The sequence below is a fragment of the Phytophthora cinnamomi genome (genome assembly GCF_018691715.1).
Source record: "Phytophthora cinnamomi strain GKB4 chromosome Unknown Contig22, whole genome shotgun sequence".
NCBI lineage: Eukaryota > Oomycota > Peronosporomycetes > Peronosporales > Peronosporaceae > Phytophthora > Phytophthora cinnamomi.
Window position 1 is genome coordinate 701422 of NW_027150955.1, and position 21328 is coordinate 722749.

Sequence of the window (21328 nt, forward strand, 5' to 3'; positions counted from 1 at the left end):
GAATGGGTTTCCAAGCCGAGCAGGCAGATCTGCGATGCGAATGTTTCGCTTTCAGTTATCCCCACGGGCGAGCTGCAACGTCCGAAGCCTTGGCCAGCATGGCGTCGTTCGCAGCGACCGGATGGCGACTGAAACCCCACCACTCTGACCTCTGGGTACCAGCAGCGTGGCTACGCAGCACGTGCCTCGAAGACAGCTAGCTATCTGATAGCGCCCCACGCATTACTGCGCCGCTAGCTGAGAGTGGCGGCTTGAACGTAGTGCACCGAATGACAAGGCCATGCTCGTGTGTAGCTAGAGCGCATGCAAGTTTTGACCGGTTGACATGTCATAGAACCCTGCCTACGATCTCTATACGCCTTAGAGATGCATACTCGTAGCCATCGCTGCTCGGCTGGTTATGGTTGCGTCGGTTGCACGCATAGCGAATTGCACTGTTCGTCCGTTATGCTGGATACTTCTTGTTTTTGCATCACCTCAAAGTCGAGTCGGTGCCGACACCGGCCACTGCTGGCGAGAATGGTCATTCTCCGCACATTGAGTTTTGCAGCGCCGATAGCGTCTTGCCCCGTGCTGGACGCGCTCGATCACGTCCCCAAAAGATTGGCGACCGAGTGTCAGCTGGTGTAGTCGCTGGTGGCGATGCGGAGGCGGGACCACAAGTCAAACCGCAGGGCTGCCGTGGTCGCCGCTCACCAAGAAGTGCAGCGGCCGCAGCTGTCAGCGAGTCGAGTTCACTGAGACGAGGGCTGGCCTCGAGGATATGAGTCCTCGAGGATATGAATCCGCCTACGTGAGCGTACTCCTCCGGCTGGATGTTTGCTAGTCGGTTGTTGTCCGTTAGGTTAGTTTACAACGCACGGGGCTCGGCACTCTGGGCTCTGGTGTAGGCTGTCCGGCAGCAATCGACGAAGGTGAAGAACGTCATCTGCATATCCTTGTGCGCAGAGTCGGCCTGTACGCTCAGGTTAAAGCTTGCGTGCCGATAAATGATAGCTTACACACGAACTACTGAAACATGCAAGGCGTTAGCCTTAGCCTGAGATATTCGCAGCATCCGTTACCACGAAGGCAGCGAGCCCAACCAGCATAAAGATGCTGAAGCACAACTCCGTAGCAAACACGCTCAATAGGACAACCTCCTCTCGGCTCAAGTACTATCCTGGCCAGAAGGCGCCGAGAACGACTGCATCGTCCCATTAGGCGACGCTAGAACGTTCAGGCAAGGCACGAAGCTCAGGTTGGAGTGATGCACAACATGAGCTCGTCAAGTCCTGCGGAGCGAGAGCTATCGTGACGGGGATTCTGAAAAATGCATTACATTACGTTGACTTATATACATATTCGCTTCAGAGTGTCAGCTAACCTAGGAACAGCAATTAGGCTAGTCGACGGATTTATGACACTTACGCGCACATCGCGTGCTCCACGGAAGCGGGCTGATCGACAGACCGAGCGTCCTCGCCACTAACCCTCGTCTGGCGGTAGTCGCCATTGCCTTGGTTGTGCTGCACCGGGTATCCCTGGTTGCGTTGACTAATTGGAGCCGTAGGTGCCCGCGTCACAACTTCTGACGGGATGTCTCTCTCCAGCGCGAACACATCGCTGCCCTTGGTCGCAGGGGTCAACTGTTCCTCTCCGCTGACGCTTTGGATCGTAGGAGCAGTCGATGGTGAGTATTGCAGCTTGGGCGATACAGGCACAGCCGCTTCACCCTCAACGGTTGTTGGCGCAGGAGTCACAACAACATCACCACTAGCAAAAGCGCTGGTCTCGTCATCCGACGGGTCGTATTCCTTCTGAGGCACAAATCCCGATGGCGCGTCCGTCGCGGCATCCGTGGCGGTCGGCGCATCGGTCGAGCTGTACGGCGTCGAGGGCGTCGACGTCGGCGCAACGGTGGACTCGTCTTCGGGCGACACGGTGGTCGGCGCAGGCGTCGGCGCGTCCGTCGCGGCATCCGTGGCGGTCGGCGCATCGGTCGAGCTGTACGGCGTCGAGGGCGTCGACGTCGGCGCAACGGTGGACTCGTCTTCGGGCGACACGGTGGTCGGCGCAGGCGTCGGCGCGTCCGTCGCGGCATCCGTGGCGGTCGGCGCATCGGTCGAGCTGTACGGCGTCGAGGGCGTCGACGTCGGCGCAACGGTGGACTCGTCTTCGGGCGACACGGTGGTCGGCGCAGGCGTCGGCGCGTCCGTCGCGGCATCCGTGGCGGTCGGCGCATCGGTCGAGCTGTACGGCGTCGAGGGCGTCGACGTCGGCGCAACGGTGGACTCGTCTTCGGGCGACACGGTGGTCGGCGCAGGCGTCGGCGCGTCCGTCGCGGCATCCGTGGCGGTCGGCGCATCGGTCGAGCTGTACGGCGTCGAGGGCGTCGACGTCGGCGCAACGGTGGACTCGTCTTCGGGCGACACGGTGGTCGGCGCAGGCGTCGGCGCGTCCGTCGCGGCATCCGTGGCGGTCGGCGCATCGGTCGAGCTGTACGGCGTCGAGGGCGTCGACGTCGGCGCAACGGTGGACTCGTCTTCGGGCGACACGGTGGTCGGCGCAGGCGTCGGCGCGTCCGTCGCGGCATCCGTGGCGGTCGGCGCATCGGTCGAGCTGTACGGCGTCGAGGGCGTCGACGTCGGCGCAACGGTGGACTCGTCTTCGGGCGACACGGTGGTCGGCGCAGGCGTCGGCGCGTCCGTCGCGGCATCCGTGGCGGTCGGCGCATCGGTCGAGCTGTACGGCGTCGAGGGCGTCGACGTCGGCGCAACGGTGGACTCGTCTTCGGGCGACACGGTGGTCGGCGCAGGCGTCGGCGCGTCCGTCGCGGCATCCGTGGCGGTCGGCGCATCGGTCGAGCTGTACGGCGTCGAGGGCGTCGACGTCGGCGCAACGGTGGACTCGTCTTCGGGCGACACGGTGGTCGGCGCAGGCGTCGGCGCGTCCGTCGCGGCATCCGTGGCGGTCGGCGCATCGGTCGAGCTGTACGGCGTCGAGGGCGTCGACGTCGGCGCAACGGTGGACTCGTCTTCGGGCGACACGGTGGTCGGCGCAGGCGTCGGCGCGTCCGTCGCGGCATCCGTGGCGGTCGGCGCATCGGTCGAGCTGTACGGCGTCGAGGGCGTCGACGTCGGCGCAACGGTGGACTCGTCTTCGGGCGACACGGTGGTCGGCGCAGGCGTCGGCGCGTCCGTCGCGGCATCCGTGGCGGTCGGCGCATCGGTCGAGCTGTACGGCGTCGAGGGCGTCGACGTCGGCGCAACGGTGGACTCGTCTTCGGGCGACACGGTGGTCGGCGCAGGCGTCGGCGCGTCCGTCGCGGCATCCGTGGCGGTCGGCGCATCGGTCGAGCTGTACGGCGTCGAGGGCGTCGACGTCGGCGCAACGGTGGACTCGTCTTCGGGCGACACGGTGGTCGGCGCAGGCGTCGGCGCGTCCGTCGCGGCATCCGTGGCGGTCGGCGCATCGGTCGAGCTGTACGGCGTCGAGGGCGTCGACGTCGGCGCAACGGTGGACTCGTCTTCGGGCGACACGGTGGTCGGCGCAGGCGTCGGCGCGTCCGTCGCGGCATCCGTGGCGGTCGGCGCATCGGTCGAGCTGTACGGCGTCGAGGGCGTCGACGTCGGCGCAACGGTGGACTCGTCTTCGGGCGACACGGTGGTCGGCGCAGGCGTCGGCGCGTCCGTCGCGGCATCCGTGGCGGTCGGCGCATCGGTCGAGCTGTACGGCGTCGAGGGCGTCGACGTCGGCGCAACGGTGGACTCGTCTTCGGGCGACACGGTGGTCGGCGCAGGCGTCGGCGCGTCCGTCGCGGCATCCGTGGCGGTCGGCGCATCGGTCGAGCTGTACGGCGTCGAGGGCGTCGACGTCGGCGCAACGGTGGACTCGTCTTCGGGCGACACGGTGGTCGGCGCAGGCGTCGGCGCGTCCGTCGCGGCATCCGTGGCGGTCGGCGCATCGGTCGAGCTGTACGGCGTCGAGGGCGTCGACGTCGGCGCAACGGTGGACTCGTCTTCGGGCGACACGGTGGTCGGCGCAGGCGTCGGCGCGTCCGTCGCGGCATCCGTGGCGGTCGGCGCATCGGTCGAGCTGTACGGCGTCGAGGGCGTCGACGTCGGCGCAACGGTGGACTCGTCTTCGGGCGACACGGTGGTCGGCGCAGGCGTCGGCGCGTCCGTCGCGGCATCCGTGGCGGTCGGCGCATCGGTCGAGCTGTACGGCGTCGAGGGCGTCGACGTCGGCGCAACGGTGGACTCGTCTTCGGGCGACACGGTGGTCGGCGCAGGCGTCGGCGCGTCCGTCGCGGCATCCGTGGCGGTCGGCGCATCGGTCGAGCTGTACGGCGTCGAGGGCGTCGACGTCGGCGCAACGGTGGACTCGTCTTCGGGCGACACGGTGGTCGGCGCAGGCGTCGGCGCGTCCGTCGCGGCATCCGTGGCGGTCGGCGCATCGGTCGAGCTGTACGGCGTCGAGGGCGTCGACGTCGGCGCAACGGTGGACTCGTCTTCGGGCGACACGGTGGTCGGCGCAGGCGTCGGCGCGTCCGTCGCGGCATCCGTGGCGGTCGGCGCATCGGTCGAGCTGTACGGCGTCGAGGGCGTCGACGTCGGCGCAACGGTGGACTCGTCTTCGGGCGACACGGTGGTCGGCGCAGGCGTCGGCGCGTCCGTCGCGGCATCCGTGGCGGTCGGCGCATCGGTCGAGCTGTACGGCGTCGAGGGCGTCGACGTCGGCGCAACGGTGGACTCGTCTTCGGGCGACACGGTGGTCGGCGCAGGCGTCGGCGCGTCCGTCGCGGCATCCGTGGCGGTCGGCGCATCGGTCGAGCTGTACGGCGTCGAGGGCGTCGACGTCGGCGCAACGGTGGACTCGTCTTCGGGCGACACGGTGGTCGGCGCAGGCGTCGGCGCGTCCGTCGCGGCATCCGTGGCGGTCGGCGCATCGGTCGAGCTGTACGGCGTCGAGGGCGTCGACGTCGGCGCAACGGTGGACTCGTCTTCGGGCGACACGGTGGTCGGCGCAGGCGTCGGCGCGTCCGTCGCGGCATCCGTGGCGGTCGGCGCATCGGTCGAGCTGTACGGCGTCGAGGGCGTCGACGTCGGCGCAACGGTGGACTCGTCTTCGGGCGACACGGTGGTCGGCGCAGGCGTCGGCGCGTCCGTCGCGGCATCCGTGGCGGTCGGCGCATCGGTCGAGCTGTACGGCGTCGAGGGCGTCGACGTCGGCGCAACGGTGGACTCGTCTTCGGGCGACACGGTGGTCGGCGCAGGCGTCGGCGCGTCCGTCGCGGCATCCGTGGCGGTCGGCGCATCGGTCGAGCTGTACGGCGTCGAGGGCGTCGACGTCGGCGCAACGGTGGACTCGTCTTCGGGCGACACGGTGGTCGGCGCAGGCGTCGGCGCGTCCGTCGCGGCATCCGTGGCGGTCGGCGCATCGGTCGAGCTGTACGGCGTCGAGGGCGTCGACGTCGGCGCAACGGTGGACTCGTCTTCGGGCGACACGGTGGTCGGCGCAGGCGTCGGCGCGTCCGTCGCGGCATCCGTGGCGGTCGGCGCATCGGTCGAGCTGTACGGCGTCGAGGGCGTCGACGTCGGCGCAACGGTGGACTCGTCTTCGGGCGACACGGTGGTCGGCGCAGGCGTCGGCGCGTCCGTCGCGGCATCCGTGGCGGTCGGCGCATCGGTCGAGCTGTACGGCGTCGAGGGCGTCGACGTCGGCGCAACGGTGGACTCGTCTTCGGGCGACACGGTGGTCGGCGCAGGCGTCGGCGCGTCCGTCGCGGCATCCGTGGCGGTCGGCGCATCGGTCGAGCTGTACGGCGTCGAGGGCGTCGACGTCGGCGCAACGGTGGACTCGTCTTCGGGCGACACGGTGGTCGGCGCAGGCGTCGGCGCGTCCGTCGCGGCATCCGTGGCGGTCGGCGCATCGGTCGAGCTGTACGGCGTCGAGGGCGTCGACGTCGGCGCAACGGTGGACTCGTCTTCGGGCGACACGGTGGTCGGCGCAGGCGTCGGCGCGTCCGTCGTGGTATCCGTGGCGGTCGGCGCATCGGTCGAGCTGTACGGCGTCGAGGGCGTCGACGTCGGCGCTAGGGTAATGGCGTCAGTTGGTGTAGTCGAGGTTGGAACAGGTGTGGGCTCTGGAGTTGATGGTGCAGTGGTTTCTGTTGTTGCTCCTGTTTTTCCTTTACCTGCGCCTGTGTCGCCTTTGGCTTTCCCTGGGGTTGTAGGCTCAGGGATAGTGTCGTTGCTGTCGGTGGTTGGTAGCTCGTTACCCGTCGAGTTGCAAGCCAGAGACAACTCGAGGAGGTCCCGCACATTGGCGTATTTGAGACCAACGCTCGTCTCGGTCGAAATGTCAGGCTTGCTTGTCGCGAACCACAGGAAATCCGGGTGGTCTTCCTTCGAGTCTCCAACCCACTCACCGCCGATGATGGCGTTGCTGGCGTCCAGCTCGAGCAGGTACTCGTAGTCATTCGAGACCGTGTACGAGTTCACTTTACCGGTCGACACAAGCGGGCCGTCCACGTAAGCCTCGACAGCCCACATGACGGTGGTCTTAACGTAAGCCAAACGCACCATCTTATCGTTGAACGGATACGAAGTCGTGCCGAAGTATTTCGTGCAGGATTCCGCAGTGTCGACTATCTCCATCGTTTGCACATGGAATGACCACACGGGCTGGTTCCAGACCTCAGAATCCGCAGCCACGTCAATGATGAACGGTGTCTGGTGTTTCCCCATAATGTTAGTGATGGCGATGTGGAAGAACCCTGCTCCGATGTCGCGACGAGTGGCGTCGGTGAAGCGTCCGTACTGGTCTTCACTCGCAGGACTATCCGGTCCGTTGAAGCGCGCGCCAGTGAACACCGTGTTGATGTCGGCCCCATCGTACACTTCCGTCAGTAGCGCCTTGATGTCCATGACGTGGAACATCACGCCGTTCTTCTCCACATTGCACTTGGGCTCATCTTCGAGAAGAGCGGCCGGGGCCCACGCGTGGCAAATACCGTACCAAGTCGGGATGCAGTAGCCGCTGGACGCACCCTCACGCTTCGCGCAAGGGACACCCGACGAGCAGTCAGTGTCGCTGTAGCATGCAGTGTTGCTGTTACACGAGTCGATACCGTTGCTAGCGGAGATCCTGTTCTTGAGGTCTGCGGCATCCAGATCGAACGCTCTAGCGTATTTTTCCGACGCAGAGGCCTCGCCATGCTTCCAGGCGTGGTTGATTCCGTCCTGGAACGTGGGCCAGTAGCTGCCTGGCCACGGCGCGCTCGACGCCGTAGCGTACGCATAGTGCTTCTGGAGCGTCGTGAAGTCCACCTCCAGTTTCTCACCGAAGAATGAGGCCAAGTCGTCGACGTCCGTGCCAGATGCGTCCTCCATGTCGCGCAGCATGCGGGACGCCGCATCACCGCGAACCGCCATTGACTGGGCATGCGCGGCGTTGGGGTCGACAGGGACGACAGGCTTGACGCAGTCACTCTTGGGCTTCGCACCGTAAGCCGGGTGCGACGCTGTCAGCGGTGCGTTGAGTTCCACCGGAGTGTACGGGTTGTACTCGAGTGGAGCTGCCTGGACCATCACAGTCGAGGCTGCAGCAACCGCCGCGCCGAGCGCCGCAATGGAGCGAGCAACCATCACCATCCTGTAGGTCTCGACTTGGCGAGCTGGGCAGTAGCCGCTGATCGGATCGAGTCGAGGAAATTGAGAATGCCAAGTAAAGAAGATCAACGCAGATCCATTGCACGGGCACAGGGTCATTGGTCACGGCATGGTGCCCTATGCTGGTAGAGGGGCACCACCATATTGTACTAGACGACGGGGCACAGCCAAGGTGAAGCGGACTCAAGCTTGCGTTTGTGCCTGATCTCCCCAATCATGACTTGTATTGTTAGGATGTAGGGGATTGCCTGCTAAACTTAGCGAACCTCCACTTCTTATCTTGGTGTGATCCCAATTGGAAGGATGCACAACCAACCTTGTAACGCTGCGCTGACACGCAACTGCATTTGGACAGCGTACAAGAAACTGTTTAGCTCGGACCGACCGACAGCAATAAATTTGAGCTCGCATAGGGTCCACAACGAGTCATCACTTGGTGATCGAGCTTCTCTCTCTCTCTCTCTCTCTCTCTCTCTCTCTCTCTCTCTCTCTCTCTGAAGATTGAGATAGGTTGTCAGATGCTTCAACACCAGCTCAACAGAAGCGAAGGTGTCTCTACAATAGTCATTTTCGCGGTGTGCGTAAACCCGTCTGCATAGTAAATATACCAGTTGTTCAGCAGAGTTATGAGAGCAGTGACGCAACACTGCTCTCTGTTGATCGATCGTAGCTTATGGCGATGAAGCGCACATATTATGAAGACCGAGCGTGGGCCACGTGGTGCGACCAGGAAACTATTGTATTTCAAATCGCCATTGACTTAATGAATGGCCTGCTCCAAAACCACTAGGATGCGCACACGCTTGATGACATGAAGTGTGTTGCAGATCCTAGTGATTCGGGAGTGGGCCATTCATCCTGTCATCCGTCCATCCATCCATCCACCCAACGAAACTCTCTAAGGCGACGTACAAGCAAATTGTATTAGCTGTGCTGAAGTTGCTCCGATTGGATATTCAAACTGCGTTGAAATGTCAAACTATTCCAAACTACTTATTATACTTGACGGTAGAAAGCACTAACACTAATACGGTAACGTCTAAAACCTAACAATACCCAAAGATATTGTTATAATAGCCACCCAGTCACCCTTTAGGTCATACCTACAACTCACCAAGCAGGACACTCAGAGATGGAGGCTCTGAGTGGATTCGAGTCCATACATATAAGTATTATTCTGGCCAAACCGCATAGATGCGCTGAGAACGACTGCATCGTCCCATTAGGCGACGCTAGAACGTTCAGGCAAGGCACGAAGCTCAGGTTGGAGTGATGCACAACATGAGCTCGTCAAGTCCTGCGGAGCGAGAGCTATCGTGACGGGGATTCTGAAAAATGCATTACATTACGTTGACTTATATACATATTCGCTTCAGAGTGTCAGCTAACCTAGGAACAGCAATTAGGCTAGTCGACGGATTTATGACACTTACGCGCACATCGCGTGCTCCACGGAAGCGGGCTGATCGACAGACCGAGCGTCCTCGCCACTAACCCTCGTCTGGCGGTAGTCGCCGTTGCCTTGGTTGTGCTGCACCGAGTATCCCTGGTTGCGTTGACTAATTGGAGCCGTAGGTGCCCGCGTCACAACTTCTGACGGGATGTCTCTCTCCGGCGCGAACACATTGCTGCCCTTGGTCGCAGGGGTCAATTGTTCCTCTCCGCTGACGCTTTGGATCGTAGGAGCAGTCGATGGTGAGTATTGCAGCTTGGGCGATACAGGCACAGCCGCTTCACCCTCAACGGTTGTTGGCGCAACAGGCATCCGTGGCGGTCGGCGCATCGGTCGAGCTGTACGGCGTCGAGGGCGTCGACGTCGGCGCAACGGTGGACTCGTCTTCGGGCGACCGTCGCGGCATCCGTGGCGGTCGGCGCATCGGTCGAGCTGTACGGCGTCGAGGGCGTCGACGTCGGCGCAACGGTGGACTCGTCTTCGGGCGACACGGTGGTCGGCGCAGGCGTCGGCGCGTCCGTCGCGGCATCCGTGGCGGTCGGCGCATCGGTCGAGCTGTACGGCGTCGAGGGCGTCGACGTCGGCGCAACGGTGGACTCGTCTTCGGGCGACACGGTGGTCGGCGCAGGCGTCGGCGCGTCCGTCGCGGCATCCGTGGCGGTCGGCGCATCGGTCGAGCTGTACGGCGTCGAGGGCGTCGACGTCGGCGCAACGGTGGACTCGTCTTCGGGCGACACGGTGGTCGGCGCAGGCGTCGGCGCGTCCGTCGCGGCATCCGTGGCGGTCGGCGCATCGGTCGAGCTGTACGGCGTCGAGGGCGTCGACGTCGGCGCAACGGTGGACTCGTCTTCGGGCGACACGGTGGTCGGCGCAGGCGTCGGCGCGTCCGTCGCGGCATCCGTGGCGGTCGGCGCATCGGTCGAGCTGTACGGCGTCGAGGGCGTCGACGTCGGCGCAACGGTGGACTCGTCTTCGGGCGACACGGTGGTCGGCGCAGGCGTCGGCGCGTCCGTCGCGGCATCCGTGGCGGTCGGCGCATCGGTCGAGCTGTACGGCGTCGAGGGCGTCGACGTCGGCGCAACGGTGGACTCGTCTTCGGGCGACACGGTGGTCGGCGCAGGCGTCGGCGCGTCCGTCGCGGCATCCGTGGCGGTCGGCGCATCGGTCGAGCTGTACGGCGTCGAGGGCGTCGACGTCGGCGCAACGGTGGACTCGTCTTCGGGCGACACGGTGGTCGGCGCAGGCGTCGGCGCGTCCGTCGCGGCATCCGTGGCGGTCGGCGCATCGGTCGAGCTGTACGGCGTCGAGGGCGTCGACGTCGGCGCAACGGTGGACTCGTCTTCGGGCGACACGGTGGTCGGCGCAGGCGTCGGCGCGTCCGTCGCGGCATCCGTGGCGGTCGGCGCATCGGTCGAGCTGTACGGCGTCGAGGGCGTCGACGTCGGCGCAACGGTGGACTCGTCTTCGGGCGACACGGTGGTCGGCGCAGGCGTCGGCGCGTCCGTCGCGGCATCCGTGGCGGTCGGCGCATCGGTCGAGCTGTACGGCGTCGAGGGCGTCGACGTCGGCGCAACGGTGGACTCGTCTTCGGGCGACACGGTGGTCGGCGCAGGCGTCGGCGCGTCCGTCGCGGCATCCGTGGCGGTCGGCGCATCGGTCGAGCTGTACGGCGTCGAGGGCGTCGACGTCGGCGCAACGGTGGACTCGTCTTCGGGCGACACGGTGGTCGGCGCAGGCGTCGGCGCGTCCGTCGCGGCATCCGTGGCGGTCGGCGCATCGGTCGAGCTGTACGGCGTCGAGGGCGTCGACGTCGGCGCAACGGTGGACTCGTCTTCGGGCGACACGGCGGTCGGCCCAGGCGTCGGCGCGTCCGTCGCGGCATCCGTGGCGGTCGGCGCATCGGTCGAGCTGTACGGCGTCGAGGGCGTCGACGTCGGCGCAACGGTGGACTCGTCTTCGGGCGACACGGTGGTCGGCGCAGGCGTCGGCGCGTCCGTCGCGGCATCCGTGGCGGTCGGCGCATCGGTCGAGCTGTACGGCGTCGAGGACGTCGATGTCGGCGCAACGGTGGACTCGTCTTCGGGCGACACGGTGGTCGGCGCAGGCGTCGGCGCGTCCGTCGCGGCATCCGTGGCGGTCGGCGCATCGGTCGAGCTGTACGGCGTCGAGGGCGTCGACGTCGGCGCAACGGTGGACTCGTCTTCGGGCGACACGGTGGTCGGCGCAGGCGTCGGCGCGTCCGTCGCGGCATCCGTGGCGGTCGGCGCATCGGTCGAGCTGTACGGCGTCGAGGGCGTCGACGTCGGCGCAACGGTGGACTCGTCTTCGGGCGACACGGTGGTCGGCGCAGGCGTCGGCGCGTCCGTCGCGGCATCCGTGGCGGTCGGCGCATCGGTCGAGCTGTACGGCGTCGAGGGCGTCGACGTCGGCGCAACGGTGGACTCGTCTTCGGGCGACACGGTGGTCGGCGCAGGCGTCGGCGCGTCCGTCGCGGCATCCGTGGCGGTCGGCGCATCGGTCGAGCTGTACGGCGTCGAGGGCGTCGACGTCGGCGCAACGGTGGACTCGTCTTCGGGCGACACGGTGGTCGGCGCAGGCGTCGGCGCGTCCGTCGCGGCATCCGTGGCGGTCGGCGCATCGGTCGAGCTGTACGGCGTCGAGGGCGTCGACGTCGGCGCAACGGTGGACTCGTCTTCGGGCGACACGGTGGTCGGCGCAGGCGTCGGCGCGTCCGTCGCGGCATCCGTGGCGGTCGGCGCATCGGTCGAGCTGTACGGCGTCGAGGGCGTCGACGTCGGCGCAACGGTGGACTCGTCTTCGGGCGACACGGTGGTCGGCGCAGGCGTCGGCGCGTCCGTCGCGGCATCCGTGGCGGTCGGCGCATCGGTCGAGCTGTACGGCGTCGAGGGCGTCGACGTCGGCGCAACGGTGGACTCGTCTTCGGGCGACACGGTGGTCGGCGCAGGCGTCGGCGCGTCCGTCGCGGCATCCGTGGCGGTCGGCGCATCGGTCGAGCTGTACGGCGTCGAGGGCGTCGACGTCGGCGCAACGGTGGACTCGTCTTCGGGCGACACGGCGGTTGGCCCAGGCGTCGGCGCGTCCGTCGCGGCATCCGTGGCGGTCGGCGCATCGGTCGAGCTGTACGGCGTCGAGGGCGTCGACGTCGGCGCAACGGTGGACTCGTCTTCGGGCGACACGGTGGTCGGCGCAGGCGTCGGCGCGTCCGTCGCGGCATCCGTGGCGGTCGGCGCATCGGTCGAGCTGTACGGCGTCGAGGGCGTCGACGTCGGCGCAACGGTGGACTCGTCTTCGGGCGACACGGTGGTCGGCGCAGGCGTCGGCGCGTCCGTCGCGGCATCCGTGGCGGTCGGCGCATCGGTCGAGCTGTACGGCGTCGAGGGCGTCGACGTCGGCGCAACGGTGGACTCGTCTTCGGGCGACACGGTGGTCGGCGCAGGCGTCGGCGCGTCCGTCGCGGCATCCGTGGCGGTCGGCGCATCGGTCGAGCTGTACGGCGTCGAGGGCGTCGACGTCGGCGCAACGGTGGACTCGTCTTCGGGCGACACGGTGGTCGGCGCAGGCGTCGGCGCGTCCGTCGCGGCATCCGTGGCGGTCGGCGCATCGGTCGAGCTGTACGGCGTCGAGGGCGTCGACGTCGGCGCAACGGTGGACTCGTCTTCGGGCGACACGGTGGTCGGCGCAGGCGTCGGCGCGTCCGTCGCGGCATCCGTGGCGGTCGGCGCATCGGTCGAGCTGTACGGCGTCGAGGGCGTCGACGTCGGCGCAACGGTGGACTCGTCTTCGGGCGACACGGTGGTCGGCGCAGGCGTCGGCGCGTCCGTCGTGGTATCCGTGGCGGTCGGCGCATCGGTCGAGCTGTACGGCGTCGAGGGCGTCGACGTCGGCGCTAGTGTAATGGCGTCAGTTGGTGTAGTCGAGGTTGGAACAGGTGTGGGCTCTGGAGTTGATGGTGCAGTGGTTTCTGTTGTTGCTCCTGTTTTTCCTTTACCTGCGCCTGTGTCGCCTTTGGCTTTCCCTGGGGTTGTAGGCTCAGGGATAGTGTCGTTGCTGTCGGTGGTTGGTAGCTCGTTACCCGTCGAGTTGCAAGCCAGAGACAACTCGAGGAGGTCCCGCACATTGGCGTATTTGAGACCAACGCTCGTCTCGGTCGAAATGTCAGGCTTGCTTGTCGCGAACCACAGGAAATCCGGGTGGTCTTCCTTCGAGTCTCCAACCCACTCACCGCCGATGATGGCGTTGCTGGCGTCCAGCTCGAGCAGGTACTCGTAGTCATTCGAGACCGTGTACGAGTTCACTTTACCGGTCGACACAAGCGGGCCGTCCACGTAAGCCTCGACAGCCCACATGACGGTGGTCTTAACGTAAGCCAAACGCACCATCTTATCGTTGAACGGATACGAAGTCGTGCCGAAGTATTTCGTGCAGGATTCCGCAGTGTCGACTATCTCCATCGTTTGCACATGGAATGACCACACGGGCTGGTTCCAGACCTCAGAATCCGCAGCCACGTCAATGATGAACGGTGTCTGGTGTTTCCCCATAATGTTAGTGATGGCGATGTGGAAGAACCCTGCTCCGATGTCGCGACGAGTGGCGTCGGTGAAGCGTCCGTACTGGTCTTCACTCGCAGGATTATCCGGTCCGTTGAAGCGCGCGCCAGTGAACACCGTGTTGATGTCGGCCCCATCGTACACTTCCGTCAGTAGCGCCTTGATGTCCATGACGTGGAACATCACGCCGTTCTTCTCCACATTGCACTTGGGCTCATCTTCGAGAAGAGCGGCCGGGGCCCACGCGTGGCAAATACCGTACCAAGTCGGGATGCAGTAGCCGCTGGACGCACCCTCACGCTTCGCGCAAGGGACACCCGACGAGCAGTCAGTGTCGCTGTAGCATGCAGTGTTGCTGTTACACGAGTCGATACCGTTGCTAGCGGAGATCCTGTTCTTGAGGTCTGCGGCATCCAGATCGAACGCTCTAGCGTATTTTTCCGACGCAGAGGCCTCGCCATGCTTCCAGGCGTGGTTGATTCCGTCCTGGAACGTGGGCCAGTAGCTGCCTGGCCACGGCGCGCTCGACGCCGTAGCGTACGCATAGTGCTTCTGGAGCGTCGTGAAGTCCACCTCCAGTTTCTCACCGAAGAATGAGGCCAAGTCGTCGACGTCCGTGCCAGATGCGTCCTCCATGTCGCGCAGCATGCGGGACGCCGCATCACCGCGAACCGCCATTGACTGGGCATGCGCGGCGTTGGGGTCGACAGGGACGACAGGCTTGACGCAGTCACTCTTGGGCTTCGCACCGTAAGCCGGGTGCGACGCTGTCAGCGGTGCGTTGAGTTCCACCGGAGTGTACGGGTTGTACTCGAGTGGAGCTGCCTGGACCATCACAGTCGAGGCTGCAGCAACCGCCGCGCCGAGCGCCGCAATGGAGCGAGCAACCATCACCATCCTGTAGGTCTCGACTTGGCGAGCTGGGCAGTAGCCGCTGATCGGATCGAGTCGAGGAAATTGAGAATGCCAAGTAAAGAAGATCAACGCAGATCCATTGCACGGGCACAGGGTCATTGGTCACGGCATGGTGCCCTATGCTGGTAGAGGGGCACCACCATATTGTACTAGACGACGGGGCACAGCCAAGGTGAAGCGGACTCAAGCTTGCGTTTGTGCCTGATCTCCCCAATCATGACTTGTATTGTTAGGATGTAGGGGATTGCCTGCTAAACTTAGCGAACCTCCACTTCTTATCTTGGTGTGATCCCAATTGGAAGGATGCACAACCAACCTTGTAACGCTGCGCTGACACGCAACTGCATTTGGACAGCGTACAAGAAACTGTTTAGCTCGGACCGACCGACAGCAATAAATTTGAGCTCGCATAGGGTCCACAACGAGTCATCACTTGGTGATCGAGCTTCTCTCTCTCTCTCTCTCTCTCTCTCTCTCTCTCTCTCTCTCTCTCTCTCTCTGAAGATTGAGATAGGTTGTCAGATGCTTCAACACCAGCTCAACAGAAGCGAAGGTGTCTCTACAATAGTCATTTTCGCGGTGTGCGTAAACCCGTCTGCATAGTAAATATACCAGTTGTTCAGCAGAGTTATGAGAGCAGTGACGCAACACTGCTCTCTGTTGATCGATCGTAGCTTATGGCGATGAAGCGCACATATTATGAAGACCGAGCGTGGGCCACGTGGTGCGACCAGGAAACTATTGTATTTCAAATCGCCATTGACTTAATGAATGGCCTGCTCCAAAACCACTAGGATGCGCACACGCTTGATGACATGAAGTGTGTTGCAGATCCTAGTGATTCGGGAGTGGGCCATTCATCCTGTCATCCGTCCATCCATCCATCCACCCAACGAAACTCTCTAAGGCGACGTACAAGCAAATTGTATTAGCTGTGCTGAAGTTGCTCCGATTGGATATTCAAACTGCGTTGAAATGTCAAACTATTCCAAACTACTTATTATACTTGACGGTAGAAAGCACTAACACTAATACGGTAACGTCTAAAACCTAACAATACCCAAAGGTATTGTTATAATAGCCACCCAGTCACCCTTTAGGTCATACCTACAACTCACCAAGCAGGACGTTCAGATCAGGAATGGCTACCTGTATTTTTTTCCAGCTAATCACAAGTACTTTATAGGGTCATGATATTGACTTAATAGCGAGCGAGTGATGTTGCCTCCAATCCAAAATTCGAGCAAAGACTAAGTGTATTTACTGCATCACCCTCAATTTTCAAAAATAATCATGTAGAGGAAGCAGACTGCGGTCACGCCGGGCGTCACCGTTGTCGCAGAACATCAAGACGCACGGGGTGCAGCTCAGTAGCCCGGATTGGACTGATTTAGCTGGTCACTGTCCAGGATGCGGAGATAGCGATCACCACCAAAGGGTGAACTCCCCAAGTCGACGGTACCACTTGCTGCTGCTCTTACCCTGGGTGGCCGACTGGGTCGACGACTGGCTGGCCGGGTTAGTTGTCTTCGGTGTTGAAGTCGGTGTCGGTGTTGATGTCGGGGCGTAGGTCGGCGCTGATGTCGGGGCGTAGGTTGGTGTATCCGTCGGTGCCAGCGTTGGCGCGGTCGTCTCCGTCGTGTTGGGAGCCGACGTTGGGTAATACGTCGGCGTCTGGGTAGGGGCTGCAGTGGTCGCACTTGGAGCCTCGGTCGGGTAGCTCGAAGGTGAATCCGTCGGATAACTTGAAGGTGACACCGAAGACGGGATCGATGGCGCTTCAGTTGTCGAAGGTGCCGGCGTCTCGCCATAGCAGATCAAACTCGGGTACGGCGTCTCTGTGAGGGGAGAAGACGATGTTGGTGCGGTAGTCTCCGGTGCATAAGTCTCGGGCGCGTACGTCTCCGGTGCATAGGTCTCAGGCGAGTACGTCTCCACCGGGGAAGTCGATGGCGAGTACGTCTCCGGCGCGTACGTCTCCGGTGCATAGGTCTCAGGCGAGTACGTCTCCGGCGGGTAAGTCGATGGCGAGTACGTCTCCGGCGCGTACGTCTCCGGTGCATAGGTCTCAGGCGAGTACGTCTCCGGCGGGTAAGTCGATGGCGAGTACGTCTCCGGCGCGTACGTCTCCGGTGCATAGGTCTCAGGCGAGTACGTCTCCACCGGGGAAGTCGATGGCGAGTACGTCTCCGGCGCGTACGTCTCCGGTGCATAGGTCTCAGGCGAGTACGTCTCCACCGGGGAAGTCGATGGTGAGTACGTCTCCGGCGGGTAAGTCGATGGCGAGTACGTCTCCGGCGCGTACGTCTCCGGTGCATAGGTCTCAGGCGAGTACGTCTCCGGCAGGTAAGTCGATGGCGAGTACGTCTCCGGCGCGTACGTCTCCGGTGCATAGGTCTCAGGCGAGTACGTCTCCGGCGGGTAAGTCGATGGCGAGTACGTCTCCGGCGCGTACGTCTCCGGTGCATAGGTCTCAGGCAAGTACGTCTCCGGCGGGTAAGTCGATGGCGAGTACGTCTCCGGCGCGTACGTCTCCGGTGCATAGGTCTCAGGCGAGTACGTCTCCACCGGGGAAGTCGATGGCGAGTACGTCTCCGGCGCGTACGTCTCCGGTGCATAGGTCTCAGGCGAGTACGTCTCCACCGGGGAAGTCGATGGCGAGTACGTCTCCGGCGCGTACGTCTCCGGTGCATAGGTCTCAGGCGAGTACGTCTACGGCGCGTACGTCTCCGGTGCATAGGTCTCAGGCGAGTACGTCTCCGGCGGGTAAGTCGATGGCGAGTACGTCTCCGGCGCGTACGTCTCCGGTGCATAGGTCTCAGGCGAGTACGTCTCCGGCGGGTAAGTCGATGGCGAGTACGTCTCCGGCGCGTACGTCTCCGGTGCATAGGTCTGAGGCGAGTACGTCTCCACCGGGAAGTCGATGGCGCGTACGTCTCCGGCGCGTACGTCTCCGGTGCATAGGTCTCAGGCGAGTACGTCTCCGGCGGGTAAGTCGATGGCGAGTACGTCTCCGGCGCGTACGTCTCCGGTGCATAGGTCTCAGGCGAGTACGTCTCCGGCGGGTAAGTCGATGGCGAGTACGTCTCCGGCGCGTACGTCTCCGGTGCATAGGTCTCAGGCGAGTACGTCTCCGGCGGGTAAGTCGATGGCGAGTACGTCTCCGGCGCGTACGTCTCCGGTGCATAGGTCTCAGGCGAGTACGTCTCCGGCGGGTAAGTCGATGGCGAGTACGTCTCCGGCGCGTACGTCTCCGGTGCATAGGTCTCAGGCGAGTACGTCTCCGGCGGGTAAGTCGATGGCGAGTACGTCTCCGGCGCGTACGTCTCCGGTGCATAGGTCTCAGGCGAGTACGTCTCCGGCGGGTAAGTCGATGGCGAGTACGTCTCCGGCGCGTACGTCTCCGGTGCATAGGTCTCAGGCGAGTACGTCTCCGGCGGGTAAGTCGATGGCGAGTACGTCTCCGGCGCGTACGTCTCCGGTGCATAGGTCTCAGGCGAGTACGTCTCCGGCGGGTAAGTCGATGGCGAGTACGTCTCCGGCGCGTACGTCTCCGGTGCATAGGTCTCAGGCGAGTACGTCTCTGGCGGGTAAGTCGATGGCGAGTACGTTTCCGGCGGGTACGTCTCCGGTGCATAGGTCTCAGGCGAGTACGTCTCCGGCGGGTAAGTCGATGGCGAGTACGTCTCCGGCGCGTACGTCTCCGGTGCATAGGTCTCAGGCGAGTACGTCTCCACCGGGGAAGTCGATGGCGAGTACGTCTCCGGCGCGTACGTCTCCGGTGCATAGGTCTCAGGCGAGTACGTCTCCGGCGGGTAAGTCGATGGCGAGTACGTCTCCGGCGCGTACGTCTCCGGTGCATAGGTCTCAGGCGAGTACGTCTCCGGCGGGTAAGTCGATGGCGAGTACGTCTCCGGCGCGTACGTCTCAGGCGAGTACGTCTCCGGCGGGTAAGTCGATGGCGAGTACGTCTCCGGCGCGTACGTCTCCGGTGCATAGGTCTCAGGCGAGTACGTCTCCACCGGGGAAGTCGATGGCGAGTACGTCTCCGGCGCGTACGTCTCCGGTGCATAGGTCTGAGGTGGGTAGGTTGAGGGTGAGTTTGTGTATGGCGTAGGAGTTTTTGTTGTCGGCTTCGGGGTCTTTGTCGTTGGTTCCGGGGTTTTCGTGGTCGGCTTTGGAGTCTTCATTGTCGGTTCCGGGGTCTTCGTGGTCGGTTTTGGGGCCTTCGTGGTCGGCTTTGGAGTCTTCGTTGTCGGTTCCGGGGTCTTCGTGGTCGGCTTTGGAGTCTTCGTTGTCGGTGTAGGTGCCTTCGGCGTAGGTTGCGGTTCATAGGTCGGCGCATATGTGTACGGGGTCTCTGTTGTCGGCTCGGGGGCATAGGTGTCTGGTGCTGCCGTCGTCGGCTCAGGGACGTACGTGTACGGCTCGGGCGTCGTCGTGTATGGCTGCTCCGTTGTCGGCTCAGGGGCGTACGTGTACGGCTCGGGCGTCTTTGTCGTCGGCTCCGGTGCTTCTGTGGCCGCTGAAGAGTCAATGGACGTTGGCGGTGTGTACGTCGTGGCGGACGGGGTCGTGGTCGTCGCGGTTGGTGTCTTCGTGGTCTTGGACGGCGTCTTGGTGTACGACGGCGACTTGGTGTACTCCGATCCGGGCGTCTTGGTCGACGGCGCATCCGGGGCGTCAGGGCTGATCGTGACGTCCACGCACTCCAGAGACTGTTCGATCAGACCCAGCACGTCCGCATACGCAATGCCCGAGTCCGTGACGGTGTCCGCGCTCGGTTTGGCCGCGGGGAACCACAGGAAGTCCGGGTGGTCCTTGCGCGAGTCGCCGAGCCACTCGCCGCCGACGATCGTGTAGTTCTCGTCCAGCTCGAGGCAGTACTCGTAGTCCTCGTACACCGTGTACGCCTCGATGCGGCCTGTGGTCGTGAGCGCGCCGTCCTCGATCGACTCGGCCGTCCACGTGAGTCGCATGGTGCACTTGGCCAGGTACGTCAAGCCGCTGTTGAACGGGTACGTCTCGGTGCCGAAGTGCTCGAGCGACAGGTTCGCGGCGTCCACGATGTCCGCCTCCAGGAACTCGTACTTCTGCACGGGCTGGTTCCACACCTGCGAGTCGGAGCTCACGTCCACGATGAAGGAGCGCTGCTGCTTGCCGAGGATGTTGGCCGCCGCGATGTGGAAGAAGGCGGGGTTGATGTCCCGCCGCGCGTCGTCGACGTAGCGCCCGTACTCGTCCAGCTCCTCCGGGCTGTCGGGGCCGTTGAAGCGGGCACCGGTGAAGACCACCTCGATGGCGGCGCCGTCGTAGAGCTGGCTGATGAGCGCCTTCATGTCCACGGAGTGGAAGGTCACGTTGTCCTTCTGGACGTCGCACTTGGGCTCGGCCTCGTACAGCGCGGCGGCGGCCCACGCGTGGCAGATGCCGTGCCACGTCGGGATGCAGTAGCCGCTGGTGTCGCCCTCGCGGATGCCGCACAGGCTGCCGTCGTCGCAGTCCGCGTCGCTAGTGCACGCCGATTCGTAGTCCGCCTCGGACAGCACGCCCGTGCTCAGCGAGATGCTGTCCTTGAACGAGTTGACGTTGATGCCGAAGGCCGCCGCATACTTCTCGGTGGGCGACGCGTCTCCGTCCTTCCAGACGACGTTGACGCCGTCCTTGTACGTGGCCCAGTAGTCCCCGGACCACGGCAGCACGTCGCGGACAGCGCTCGAATACGAGTCCTTGATCACGTTGAAGTTGGTCTCCATCGACGTGCCGAAGTACGTCTCCAGGCGCGAGATGTCCGACAGCTCCGCCTCCAAGTTGCGCGTCGCCGCAGCGTCGCCGTTCTGCTCCGTGAGCACGACGGGCGCCACGACCTTGCCGGTCTGCAGGCCGCCGAATGCCGGGTGGCTGTGCGTCAGCGACGCTGTGTCTCCGAGGGGCGTGACGACGCTCTCCGTGATGGCTTCGCCCTGGATCGTCGACGGCAGCAGCGCCAGCGCGAGGACGGAGTACCCCAGCCAGGGTGGGGTCGGGCGGGTCGACGACATCGCGGTGAGAATGGAGCTTGAGTCGCAGGAGGGACCGAAGTGAGCTCGAGGAGGCAAATTCCAAAGTGAACGGCAGGAAGCGAGCGTCGGGATCCGCTCCGAGGTGCGCGTGAGTGTGAATGGATGACTGCCTCGCGATGCTTGTCAATTGCGTGCACTGGCCGGTTGAACCGGCTCAAAGATCGTCGACTGACCCGTGAAACTTTCGGTGTCCAAGCGTATTGCTGTCCGTAGTGGACCCTCACGACGGAGCGACATCGATGCACCAGAACGACGGAATCGAAGCGAATTTCAAGTCGACGGAACCGTGACGTCACTGCATTGTCGATTAGCGTCCACTACTAGCAAAATTCGAGGCGCTGGCTCCAGTTGCCGTGGAACTGAGACGGGCTCGGATTCGGATTCGACTGGCGCAGATCGCGACGCGGACGACAAGTTGAAGCCCAACGGTCCGACGATGCCGTCGCCATACTAGTGCAGCAGCAGTTGAGGCTCACCTGGTGTAAACATGGTGCATGGGGCTCAAACGAACCACAGTGGTACCTTGCTAGTGACAAGGATCGTTCGAGCCCTCCTCGGTCATCTAGTGTTCATCAACGCCATGTGCCTTTGTCCTTTGATTCAGTTCAGTATGCATATAGCCCTGGCAGAAACGAAGAGCGCTGCGTTTTCAGCGTCATTATGAATGTTGTA

The 21328-nt window shown here is 63.6% G+C and overlaps 4 protein-coding genes across 4 annotated transcripts; 1 reads left to right on the forward strand and 3 right to left on the reverse strand.

The window, feature by feature from the left end:
- Positions 1-1863: 1863 nt before the first annotated feature.
- On the forward strand, positions 1864-6217 carry IUM83_12127 (uncharacterized protein; the record flags this gene model as incomplete). Its single annotated transcript, XM_067936731.1, has 2 exons — positions 1864-6081; positions 6146-6217. 2 exons carry the CDS (start codon positions 1864-1866, stop codon positions 6215-6217), a joined length of 4290 nt encoding a protein of 1429 aa, XP_067795052.1.
- Positions 6218-6219: 2 nt separating this feature from the next.
- On the reverse strand, positions 6220-7637 carry IUM83_12128 (elicitor-like transglutaminase; the record flags this gene model as incomplete). The annotated part of the gene is made up of 2 exons (XM_067936732.1): positions 6220-6237; positions 6306-7637. The coding sequence occupies 2 exons, from the start codon at positions 7635-7637 to the stop codon at positions 6220-6222; spliced, it is 1350 nt and encodes a 449-aa protein (XP_067795085.1).
- Positions 7638-9084: 1447 nt separating this feature from the next.
- On the reverse strand, positions 9085-14576 carry IUM83_12129 (elicitor-like transglutaminase; the record flags this gene model as incomplete). The annotated part of the gene is made up of 2 exons (XM_067936733.1): positions 9085-9319; positions 14221-14576. The coding sequence occupies 2 exons, from the start codon at positions 14574-14576 to the stop codon at positions 9085-9087; spliced, it is 591 nt and encodes a 196-aa protein (XP_067795055.1).
- A 1537-nt stretch (positions 14577-16113) lies between these two features.
- IUM83_12130 (Elicitor-like transglutaminase) lies at positions 16114-20635 on the reverse strand (the record flags this gene model as incomplete). The annotated part of the gene is made up of 2 exons (XM_067936734.1): positions 16114-16372; positions 19014-20635. 2 exons carry the CDS (start codon positions 20633-20635, stop codon positions 16114-16116), a joined length of 1881 nt encoding a protein of 626 aa, XP_067794986.1.
- Between the last annotated feature and the right edge of the window lie 693 nt (positions 20636-21328).